Source organism: Apteryx rowi, unplaced genomic scaffold (genome assembly GCF_003343035.1).
Source record: "Apteryx rowi isolate R43461 unplaced genomic scaffold, aptRow1 scaffold_54, whole genome shotgun sequence".
NCBI lineage: Eukaryota > Metazoa > Chordata > Aves > Apterygiformes > Apterygidae > Apteryx > Apteryx rowi.
The window spans coordinates 1,011,722-1,024,656 of NW_020450805.1; the positions used below are offsets into that span (position 1 = coordinate 1,011,722).

General features: G+C 40.0%; 1 protein-coding gene across 1 annotated transcript in view; it reads left to right on the plus strand.

Moving 5' to 3' along the window:
- Positions 1–236: 236 nt before the first annotated feature.
- VIT (vitrin) overlaps positions 237–12,935 on the plus strand; it is a 43,412-nt gene continuing 30,713 nt past the window's right edge. The window contains exons 1-5 of the mRNA XM_026081258.1: positions 237–297; positions 2,453–2,518; positions 3,535–3,691; positions 6,090–6,223; positions 11,015–11,092. Coding sequence (XP_025937043.1) covers positions 267–297; positions 2,453–2,518; positions 3,535–3,691; positions 6,090–6,223; positions 11,015–11,092 — 466 coding nt within the window. The 5' untranslated portion in view covers positions 237–266. The remainder of the gene's footprint in view (positions 298–2,452; positions 2,519–3,534; positions 3,692–6,089; positions 6,224–11,014; positions 11,093–12,935) is intronic.

Consider the following 12,935-nt stretch of genomic DNA (forward strand, 5'->3'; position numbering starts at 1 on the left):
CAAAACATGGAAAGAAGTAAAAATTAAACCATGGGAATACCATAGCCCAAACACCATCTACTCCAGTGACATCAACTTCTCTAAAAAGCACACGCAGCCTGKGAGAAGAGGATTCAGCACATGAGGACTATGAAAGGTTGAAGAAAGTGCACAGTGTCTCTTGCCCCATGGTTTCGGTGTCAGCTATTGTTCCTCTGAATGCAGTCTGGTGTACTCTTCCTTTTCAGAGTTCCTTACTGATACATCCAGACTTTGCTTTTCTCACCATGAAGGCCTCAGTCATCGCAACCTTTTTTGGTAAGTACAGCTGATCTGCTACATTTATACTAGCTTGAGTAGAGCTAGGCCAAGGATTCCTGGAAAACAACAATATCATTTTAACATTATGAGTCTGCATGCTTCAGATGTTGTCAGTTTGGCTGAGAAACCTATTAGGATGTTTCCTCCACTCCCCAAAAGAAAATACCAACAGAGTTCATGAAAAATGCACACAGTTCAGACAACTGCATGAAAAACACTCCAAGGCAATCTGAAACTCTGGAAAGTCTGTTTGTATTCCCCTGTCCTGGCTGACCAGTGGCTGTTGGCTTCTTCTCTTCCTTCTGGGCTCCACTGCTGTTGAAGCTTTCAGTGGAAGGTGGAGTAAGCCTTGGCACAGAGCTTTTCAGAAACTGGATGCCTGAATTTCCTGACATACTTGTCATATTTGTCATAGCAAATTTGTCATAGAAACTATATTAATTAGTTGGACAGATCTCTAAATACCTGATTAGCTACATACAGTCTATATCAGATAGCACAGCTGGAGCTGAAAAGCATCTGTACTTAAAGATCCCCCCCAAAGAAAAATCAGCTTCTTCACGCTTTGGAAACATCCATTCCCAGTTTTTCTCTGAGTCATCCAAGAATGTAGGGCTTTCCATGACCAAGGAGTGCCAAAGAAAAACAGCTGTAAATATGTCTTATTTTCTTTACCTTGGCAATCAGACAGGATCTTGCTTCTTCAGGAAACATGTAGAGATTCCAGAACTTACAAATGATCTTTCATGAACAACCTGGTTGATTGCAATGAATCAAGCGGGATTTCTTTGTGTACTTTACTTACATATCTCCCTTTGACAGAGATGTAGCCATCATGTAGCCTAGCTGTGCTGTCTGGCTTTCATTGCAACATTCCCATGCAATACTCTCTCTAGCTGGAACCTTCAAAACTAGGAGATCCATGTTTAGCTTCATAGCTATCCATATAGTTCTTCTCTCTTTGCTACAAAGGGCAAATTATTTTCTCCACATAAAATTGTGCCCTAATATTGCATGCATCCAGGACTTTGCACTTTCTTTTATGTTGGTTCTCTTTTTTTTTCTTCTTAAACTAAAAGTTATCCTTGATAACACAATTACACCAATGACAAAAGGCCCCAGTGCTGCACCTACACACCATCATTTCAGATACTGTGAGACTGTTCTTTCTTTTGAGCAAGTTCTAAGAGTTATTAAGTCTGCAAACTCTCTGCAATCAGTCTAGAGGGAGAAGAGCATTAAAGAAATAAGACTGCTGTTACGTATTTTAGTAAGATTAACCTAACAAATCATCAGAGGATCAACCAACACATCACAGAGTTTTAATTCCCTCTGAAAGCTCAGACAAGGGAAAGGTGAATAGGAAGGTGAAAATATTTGTAATGAGGTTATTACCCATAACATATTGCTTATAAGATAAGCACAGAGAACAAAGAGTTTTTGTATGTCATACGCTTACCAAGTAAACCTGACAAGGTAAGCTACATATATAGAGAGAGAGTGAGATATGTTTTAACATAACTGTGCATTTCTCTCTTGCCATTACAGTTTTCAAATCATAGTTATGCTTACTGAAGGAAAACAGTGCCTTTGCTGAGACAGGATACTGGAACATGCCACACTACAATCTCATACAGTCCATAATGCTGTCTGGTACCCCATACCTGCTACCACCAGAGACCAATGAGTGAAATTTCACAATACGCTATTAAGGGATAAACTCCTCACAAAGGCTGTTAAGAGGGATCTTTCTCTCCCTAACTTCCCAGGTGTTTTATGCACACAGCATGTTGCATATCCCTAATATCTCTCTCTCACTAACTATAAGGTGTTTCCACTACTTAAGAAAATATCTGGGCCTTTCATGATTTTCTTGACCATGTGGACTCAACAGTATCTTTTGACAGTGAATTCCACAGATTAACATGTGAGATGAATTGATCTTTAATCCCTTTGAAAAAAATCACCTGCAGTAGACACCATCTTGTCTGCAAAGCTCACTAATAAGCAGAAACCTAACTGTGGCTTAGAATATTTCCATTTCATTTGTTCAACCAGTTGAGTCAAACTTAGGAAATCCCATATACAGGAGATTGTGGTGACCAATGCTGTTATCCACCATTTTCCTCATACTGTTTTTTCTTTGTTCTAGGTGTATTTCTTACATATGCATATGCAGCTAAGGAAGCCACGAAGAAGACTAAAAAGGCTAAGCTATGTAAGTGGTCCCAGTAGTATGCTTGGTTGCTTTACAGCAGCCAAGTCTGGCGCAGAAAAAGTCCAAAGTGAAATTATATTTTTGTAACTCTTCACAATTCTCTGTAGATGCAGTAGGAACATATATTAACTAACATATTCTGTTAGTGAAATCATATCACCGAGTAAAATTTATACCACTGAACATGTGTGAAGAACATATTGCATGTTTCTCTACTAAATTATATCTCCATGGTCAACCAGGAATCACACAAGGATCATAGCACTAAGGCTTTCAGAAAGAGAGAGACGTAAATACGTGAAATGAACCTGCTGTAACATGAAACACATGTAGTTAATTAGCATGAAAGAGGTGGTGTATGTTCTATGCACAGGGCTATATAACTTCTAGCTCTGCTCCCATAAGAACATTTCTATTTACAGATTATTTTGCCTTGTTAGTTGAAATACAAGCCTGTTGTGAGGTTTTGAATTCACGCTTAGACCCCTTGTGCAAAGTAAATTGTGCCCAGCAAATATTTTTAAAAGTCAAGGGCAAGGTAATGGGATGTGGCTGCAGCCTTGCCTTATAGATGGCACAGAGCTACAAAACCACAGAGGGAGGCTTGGGAAGCATCCTGCCTTGTGCATGCACAGTAGTTCACAGTCCTGACTCACAACCACGTCTTCCCCTACTGCCTCCTTCCCATATGTTAACCACAGTCTGAGTGAATATATTTCTCTATCTCCCCAGAAAAGTATTATAATGGATGCTTCCTTCAGAGAAACAAACATTCAAGGTCAAAAATATCCACAGACTTGTTCTGTCCATCATTAGTTACAGCCACATCCCTTGGCATGGGGGTTATGAGTTGTATGTAGATGCATAACACATAGACATCTCTTGTATCTCCTAAAGAGTTTGTATAAATGTACGGGAGGAGTGGCATCCCTGTCACCCAGCTCACTCATTTCATGACAAGATCATTCTGTTGTGAAAACATTCAATCTGATATTACAAAGATTTTGTACTCACAGACGTACCCCAGATCGATTGTGACGTCAAGGCGGGGAAGATAATCAATCCAGAATTCATTGCAAAATGCCCTCCTGGATGTCAAGATGTAAAATACCATGTTTATGGCACAGACATTTATGCTTCTTTTTCCAGTGTGTGTAGTGCTGCAATTCACAGGTGAGTGAGTTTAAATGAGCAAGATAGACAGAACCATAATTTCAGTGTAGAGAGCTCTAAGTTTTTCACATTATTTACAGCTGCCAATGCTTTGCAGGTTTGATTGCAGGCTGCTGTTCTAGTAGAAAGCATATGAGAAAGACTGTTTGTGATATTATGGTTCCAATCTTATAAAATGCTGTCAGTCCTGCATTGCTATTGAAATTAGTCATGTTTAAAGGTGCTTCTCAATCTTTGAAGAAATATCTTGAGATCTGCAGATCTCTCATTTATGTATAGCAAATGACTATTGTTGCACTATTATTATTTGAGTGGAAGAGGGGGATAGAGTTGTTGCTGCTAATAAAGCTTCAGAAAAAAACAGGTATATCACCAGTGATGAATATATGCAACTCACATAGTTCTGGGATTGGTTTTGGTTGCCCAGGTTTCAATTTAACAATCCTCAACATCAAATGCTGAGTAATGGGCTTTCACACCACAGGAAAGGATAACAGACAAGGAAATGCATAGTACACATTTTGCAAAGTTTTGTTTGCCATGTTAAGATGTGCAGAAATCTTTAATGGAGAATAACTTGGCAACAACAACACACAACAATTATAGGCAGGATGCAAAGACCATAAGATCCAACTGAAAATGCAGTAAGAACTCATATAGTCTGACTGACATCGTGACTTCATTTTGAGCACTATTGCAGTGCTTACACTTCTAGTTCTATGAAATAGTTAGGATCTTGAGTAAACATGAATAGCTAAGACTTTGGAAGTTCATACTGTATTTGAAAAACAGTTTCCCTTAATAGTGTGTTAGGGAACTGCAGCAGCATTGACTGAGAAAGGAAGAGTTTTGTGAATCTTAGGTGACACCAGCAGTATCACTGCTGGGAACTTCTCTCTTCCTCTCTTCTCAGTCGCATCCTGTGAGTTGCTCTAGCCATGTGATACCTACTCCAGTATGATCTGATGAGATTAAAGTGAAGCTTTTAGTTGCTCTGGGAAACTCCCTGTAAATTGGGAAGAAGATGCAAAGTATTTAGTTTTCTTAACTAAAAATGTCTGGTATGTGTTCTTACTTGAACCTGTAAGAAGACAAAATGTTTTGCTGTAAGGGATGGTTATCACAAGGCAGCTGAGCTGTCCCTGCTTTGAGGACCACAGCCTAATGAGAGACTGCATAGCTGCAGATCGTATCAGTAAGCCTTATCTCTCTGCTGTACACTGTGCGGATAGACACGTCTGTGGGTATACCGCTGCCATCTCCTGGCTGCAACCATGCGTGCTCAGCTGTTTGCTACGGAAATGACTGTCAAGCAACTGGCCGACAACCAGCCAATTCTTCCTTCAGATACTTGCACACAATGGAAATTGTGTGAATGCCTCTGCTAGCAGAGTTTGCCCCAAACAGAAGTTACAACCTTCATTCAAAATACTGACAGTGAATACCTATAGTTCAAATGCTGGCTGCCTATATTTTTGGAGTAGAGGGTCTCAGTTTTCTTTGTTTGCCAACTGAGTTTGGATTTGTTAGCTTATATGTTGCATTTCCACAAACAGCAAATTTTCTTTCCTTACAATTATTTTACCAATAGCATCTTGCAAGCATGAGAGAAATCTACATCTCTAGCATATTCTTCACCATATTTTGCCATTCATTTCTTATTTTCCAGCAGCATGTAATTTTTGTCAATTGTATTATGCCTTTATAGTAGCAGTCACATCTTGTTTTTCATACTCCCCTAATAATGCCATGGTCAGGTTTCATTCACTGAAGGTTTTTCATTTGTCTTGAGATACATATCACAACATATGACAAACACCATTTAGTGTGCACCCCACACACAGCCTGTCAGGTTTTCTACAGCTTTCAATAACATTTTGTTGAGTTTACTCTAGGCTGAGATTAGAACCAAGCTACATTTTCTGCAGATAACACGTATAGTGAAATTCGAAGAAAACATCAGTTTTTACAGAACAAAAAGTCAGAGGAGGGGAGGTTTGCCTCATATTTGTCTAATTATTTCTGCTGCATGGTTGGCCCTAAAACTCCTCTGGCTACATTTCCATGCATCTTCAGTAGTTCAATGAAGCTTGTAGGGATTTTAATGAAGGCAGAAACGTGTTCTTCCCTGCAACTAGGTCAAATTTAAACACAGAACCAGTAGATAAATGGGAAGAGCAAACAGACCCAAACAGCACTTTATAACAAACTGATCTTCTCTATATATTGAAGAAGTACAAATATTTATTAGCAACAGACTTAGCTGTATCTTCATAGCTTCACTATAACTCATGGTTTCAAGAAAAAAGTGAACACTTAATACCTCTTGCACTGTTTAATGGTTTCTATGTTTCTTGGGAGAATTTCCGCCTTCAGATACCGTGTTTCCCCCTTGCAGTGGTATAATTGACAACACAGGTGGGAAGATCCTCGTCCAGAAAGTTGCCAGCCATTCTGGTTACAGAGGGAGCTTCTCAAACGGGGTCCGATCCCTGTCGCTGCCGCGCTGGAGGGAGTCCTTCCTCGTTGCAGGTAATGTGGGAAAGCACCAAGTCCACAGCCAGGCTGCCCAAAGCTGTCAAATGGGCAGGTCAGGAACAGGCAGAGGGAAGCAAAACAGTGTCACCATAAAGTTTCCCTCTGAGCAGGGCTCTTGGCTCTGGAAAGGCAAAATGCCTCCTTCACCTCTGGCACTGTAAGGGCCAGACCCCTTTCAGCAGTTAGCTGAAAAGCTCTGTGGTAGCCCTTGCTCAGGTACCCTGAATCTGTGTGATTTACTCATCTTTTGAAAAAAATGTGCCTACCTACCCTATTACAAGAGAACAAAAACAATTGCAACTTTCTGTTATTCTGTTCTTGTTTTAAATACCTGTTTATTCACCGGAGGTCCACCCCACCTAACTTTAGGGTGAATAATTTAACTAAGGCATTTGAGCCAGGAGTGTCTTTATTCTGGGTTTCCTATATAGCCAGTGAAGAGAAGTACTCACTGCTGGAGAGGGTTTTTCAGCCAATCTTAGATCTGAATCCACTTCTGGAGACGACAGTCATTCTGAACTATCGTCAGGGGCGTCTTAGCTCTTGCTATTGACGCTTAAAATCTGGGGAAAAGAATTAAGGCCTCAGTACTGAAGTGCAGGTCTTCTTAATGCACTTCCCCTCCTCCCTGGTAAGTATTGCCAGCAAGGGGGCTAAATGACCTCTTGGCTATTTGAAGTACCCTCAGTCTGCATCCGCATTAGTGCCCTCTGAAGTGACCAACATATTCCACAGATTCCGTATATTTAGGCTTTCTGGCAAAGGCAGGTAGGCTAGCACGTTCTAGGTTTCGAAGGTTTCCTTCACTAACGTAGTAATACATTTTCACTACAGTTATTGGCCACAGTGTCTCAGGYTCTCTGAGTTCCTTATTAAAATTAAATATGCAGAGTTTATTTATATACCCACATATGTATTTATGCAGAACCCTATATTAAACAATCATATTGATGTAACCCAAATATGTTGTGAGTTCTCCTCACCTCTGTTAGCCAAACAGCTTCAGTATCCACTCAGTGCAAGGAAATACACTTTAATTTAATTTAATTTAATTTAATTTAATTTAATACTAACTCCTTTTTCTCCCCAAATGTCCCCATAACTATATTACCTTGGATTCACTGGTGAAATTCACATTATTTTGGAAGTTAGATCCCCTTTACACCAACTTCAGATTCTCTTAAACCTACTTGCAGCCATTCTGCCCATGTGAAGTAGGGTCTAATTTACTTTGCTTTATGTACTGTTTCTAAATCTAACTTCTTGCAGCATCCATACATGTGGTCCAAACTTCTCCTGAGGATTTAGGATAGGTATGACCAGTTAATGTTAGCTAACTACATCACTTCTGGAAAAATCAACAGTTCAAGCAACCGAACAGCCACTAAAAATAAAGAAATGTTCTTTTCATGTGAAAATTTGTGAACAGCAAAGGAGGTCTCAGAAACTGACCAAAGCGAACTGCCATCTGGAATCTGCATTAATATATTTGGATGCACTTTTTTACTGCATTCTGCCATGGGTCGACCACATTACGAGAGGGATTTATTTTGGATGAGTAGGAATTTCCTGGAACAGCTGAATTGCTGCTTGTACTTGTTGCTGTTTTCTTCCCAACAAACAGCACATTGTAATTCTGGTACATAAATGGGAAATAAGATTTTTTACCTCAGTAGCTGCTCAGCTGCTATCCTGTGAAACTGTAGAAATTTTTGATTCATAGTAACAAATCTTGATTCTTAATTAATGAGTCACTATAAAAGATGAGACAGAGGAAAGTTACAAACGCATGTAAGATAAGATGAGAAATCAGTGTACATATAGGCATGATAACATTTGTCCCTCATGCACTTAATTTTACTCATGTTGAGTGGTCCCACTAAAGTCAGTGGAACTACTCGGTTTATAAACTAGTTCAAACATTAAAGCAAATATAATTTATAATACTTTGGTAGGAAGGAAATCCTCACTGTGCCTTCTGAAAATGTGGGTTTGTATGTGGGAAATTTAGAAGAATAAAAACCCAGGAAACCTGTGCTATTGATCTCATTAGCCTGAGGCTGAAGGTAGACAGATCTCATTCTCAAAAGGAGAAAAGGTTTTGTTTTGTTTTGTTTTGTTTTTTATAATTATGAGTCAAAGGATTCCAATAAAAATACAAAGTCAACCAAAGCATTAATTTCAGGACAGCTTTTGAGTTTTAACCGAGTCACCTATCTTCCAGCCAAGTTCCCTTTCAGCAGACCAAAAACGTATGTGATGTTGTACCCTGGAAAAGTGCTGACAGTTTATTCCTAGTTAGGATATTGTCACGAAGAGTTTGTGATATTTAAATTGTGAATAAGAATCCAAACAAAAGAGCACTGGAGGGGAATCCTTCAGGGAGCCAGGCAATGAAGTGGCGTGATTTAGGAGCAGCAGGGGACAAGGCCTGTCCTCTGGGATTAAAGCAGGGAGCACACCAGGAGGTATGCAAATGTACTGGTATTCACTTTCAAGCAGTGAAATGCCTTGGCACTCAGCTGAATGACTCCATTCAGTGTAGTGGGAGTTTTGCAGCTCCCAGGTTAAGAAAATAGAGTCCTAAACCTCTGGGTTTGCTAGTTACAAATAAGCTTGAGGGGTGAGCAGCGACCACCTCATTGCTTGTACTTCAAAAAGGCAGAAGTTGAGGTTCTCAACCCACATGTAGCCCATTTTTAGGTATGTTAAACAAAGTCTGGTCTAGATGCAACTTTTTCCAGATGATACATCAATGAAAAGGATGTATTACCATTGCTCCAGAAAGTAGGAACACACTCAGCCCAGGTCTCAGACCTGCCTATGGACCACACGTGGGACCCAGGCTGCTGTTTATCGAAACCCCCAGAGTTCAGGAGTAGCCAGCCTCCCCATGCCAGCTTATTTGCACAATGGCAGGCTTCAGATTTGCATTAGAAGTCAGGTTAGCACAGAGAGATTCTAGATTAAAATCTGATTATTACTTTATTGCTGCATCCATGTAATGACCTGGTACATCTGGCAATTCTACCTCTGCCAGAGATCAAGAAATGCTTTTAGTAATCATCTGTTATCAAGCAAATTTTTCAGTTTCCTACCACATTGGCAGAAGGGCTCCCTAATCCTACTTTGCTGCTGCAAGAAACAGAAGATCCTGATCCCAGTTTTAGCTATGTTCAAAGCTCAGGGGGAAGTGGAAGGCAAGACTTGCTGCCTTTTACTTAGGCCAACTCCTGTAAGGGCAAGGGAGAAGCTCTTTTCCACAAGAAGGTGGCATGTGCTTACATGTTAATTTGCCGGCTTTGGTCTTCAATGGAGCTATGTTGACTTCGGTGGAGCTACTCTCAGTTTATATTTCTGTAAATGAGAAATAGAATAGATCCTTACACCATCACCTTGTTACTAAATCAGTTTAACTCTCAAATTAACTTCTTCACCTAGGGAGCTTAATGACATCTAAAACCTCAGAAAGAATAATAATAAAGGCTCTAGAGACATAAAAAGGGACAGAACTGGGAATTAGGATGGTGCATCTCCCGCTCCAGGGATGAGCATGGTCATTCCTGCATATAGAGGGCCAGCTCCACAGACACACATCCTTCACTGTGCACTACCACAGAGGAAACGAATCTTTCAGTTTCCAAATGTGCTTCAGTCTGTAGCAACTAATTCTCTTCAATGCTGATGGTCTCCAGATTGATCAGCTAAGATGACAGCTGTCATGTTTACAGTGCCACATACACAGATCTAAAAGAATCCACTGTGGGAATAAGGGAAAGCAAACTGAGCTCCACTGCTCAGTGTTTCCAGGAGCTGAAGGGAGAGGTAGGTCTAACTTGAGCTAGCACAGACGTATGAGAAAGAGCAGCATCTCGCAGAGAGTCAGTTGGATCCAGAAGTCCCATGTCCACCGCATCCAAGCTCTCACAGACTAGTTGCAAATAGCTTCTAGAGGCCAGAGTGGTCTTTATTTCCCTGGGCTTCTCTGCAGCATTTTTCATTCACTGGTGTAGATTTGCCTTAGGAATATAAAAACTGCCCCATGAGATGGAACTGCATGGCCACACGTGCCAGTGGAAATGGCATCTGGTGTGGCACTAAAAAGATTTGTGGTTTTGAGCTTAACTGGGAAATGCACCTCATTGTTTTAAGACAGAACCTCATTTTAGATCTAAATACAGCTACCATATGCTCCCACACACAAACACAGCCTTTTCTCACTGTTATTATTGCAAAAGACTGTTACCAGAAATGGCACATCACAAAAGTGAGGTTAGAAAAGAATGCTGTGTGCCTGAAGAAAGGACTCCCACATCAAACACACTTTCTAACTCAACTGGATGGTTGGGCACTGGAAAAGGCTACCTAGGAAGGCTGTGAGCTTAAGTACAGGTTATACAAATGTCCTTATACTTAACRCTGCCCGAGAGCAAAGGAATGAACTAGCTAACCTCTTCAAAATGCTCCCAGGTCTGCATTTTTATGCCTTTTTTTTTTTTTTAATGATGCTCAATTTAGGCATTGGTATTTTCCGTGGAATGGTTTTGTGATTCTACCATGAGATGAAAGAAATTTTAAAGAAAACAAGTTGGGTGGTGGAGAAGCAGAGTCTGATTTTGCATCTATATGCTAGATGGGAGTTTTGGTGTAACAAAACTTACAGTTCTTCAAATGCCAGCTACACATTTGCCTGTTGTATTGTGGCACTCCTTAGCTATTTGGAGTACTTGTCTCTGTTCTGTGACATGACTTTACTCTGTGATGTTATTTAATGATTTTTTGTAGAGGGCAAGCCAAGGAAAGGTGTCACGTACCCATCAACTCTTGAATATTCTTCTTCAAAAAGCACAGTTGTTAAATCAGGCAAGTATTTTTGACTGACCTTCCCTCAAATCCATTCATACCTATCTGCTGTAGTGTCTCAGTTGTGTAATACAAAGGTTTGATTGTTCAGAGTCTGAAGTTAATGCATCTGTTTTGCTCATCAGTGTTAATATCTCATCCAAATCCCTCTTCATAGTTTTTGTGTTAAGTATATGGAAATTATTCCAGACAATTTCTGGTTTTGTTCTATTTTTCCACAGAACTTCTGTTCCCAAGTAGTTTCCCCCTTGCTTTAAATCCATTTGAAAGTATGATGTTGTACTGGTTATATGAAATCATTTGAGATTTTACATGTTGTCTTTCTCCTAATGTTAGTCATGTTATCTCTTGGGATGTTCAATGTGGAGAGTATAATCATAAATAATAATAGAATATTAATGATAAAGATGGCAATTTACAGCAGCCTTAGCTAAGGATAATATGATAAAGACCAACTCTGTATAACCATTTTAGCTTGCATCCTACTCTGTCAGACCCACTCAGTTTGAATAATTTAGTTGTTTGGAAAGGTCTTTGATCACGTCTCACACCAGGTGGTAGTCAATATTCAAGGGTACATGAAGTGTCTCCATTGCCGAAATRCCACTTGTTTGTGCTTCCTGTAACAGTATAATGTCCAGCCTCTTCCCTGGCAGTGTGAACGAAAGCAAAATTAATATCTTATAGTACCATACTTCTCTATTAGCGGTTCCTAGCTATCACAGCTCTTTTGCTGAGCCTTTGCTGAGCCTGAACCTTACTGAGCTGATCCACCGTGAACTGTGGTATAATGAAAGGTGCTGTAGCTTCTCCATGAATTCAAACACTTGTTACTGCGTGTATCCATCCAAGGTTGCACAGAGGTAACTTGGAATCTGTGCCATTCATCTCTTCATTATTGTTTGGTCTATGGAGGTAAATTATAAAGCTCTTTCCTCATCTTTACGCTTTTACTTGCTCAAAGGCACTTTTACTTTATTCTTCTGAATGCTGTAGTTGTTTAGACTGAATATGCGTCACGTAAATCCGTGCTTTTGGCTTGCAGTACCTTTGCGTTACAGTCAAATACATACAGATTCATATGTGCTCCTTGACTAGGCACATAGAAATCACTGACCCAAATATTAAGCTCCTCTAGAAGGGAGGCAATACCTTGGAAATTTTGTCTTTTTCCAGGAAAAGTTCACTAAAAACAGACGTTTTCATTCCTGAATGTGCCCACACTTTAAGTATCAGTTCAAATGTATCGCGCCAAACCAGGAACTATCAGAGTCAAGGTAGTGCTCAGCTGGCTGCAAGCAAAGATTTCTTCCACAAGTGCTAAAACCCACATTACATGAGAAATAGTGTAGGAATGGGGAGCATTCTCAAATCACATCTCAGTTATACAAACAAAATATCAAAGACTGTGCCTGCAGCAATCCAAAGATGCTAGGAACTTCCTTTACTTTTGTTCTTGAATGAAATAGTATGAATGAAAATGTTAGGATCCTAGCAACAAAAACCGTGCATTCGTGCAGTGAAAACCCAGGATGATTGTAAGAACAAATAATATCTGTTTCATCAAACACAGCACTTGAGGACTCCACAGCCCTGTCCCACAAGCAGCAAAGAGCTCTGACCACCAGAATCAACCTTCCCGAGACCTCCTTGGCCCCACCACCTCAGCCCAGCTCTCTCAGCCCCACTGTGTAGAAACAGCTTGTTGCTAATATAAGATCTCTGTAATGTGGTGCTAGAGCCATCTTGTGATAGAGGATTTCCTACTTTTTTTTTTAATTAAAAAAGCTACTTTTTAAATTCTGATTTAAGTTATAGAGCCCACATAACACAGCTGGATACT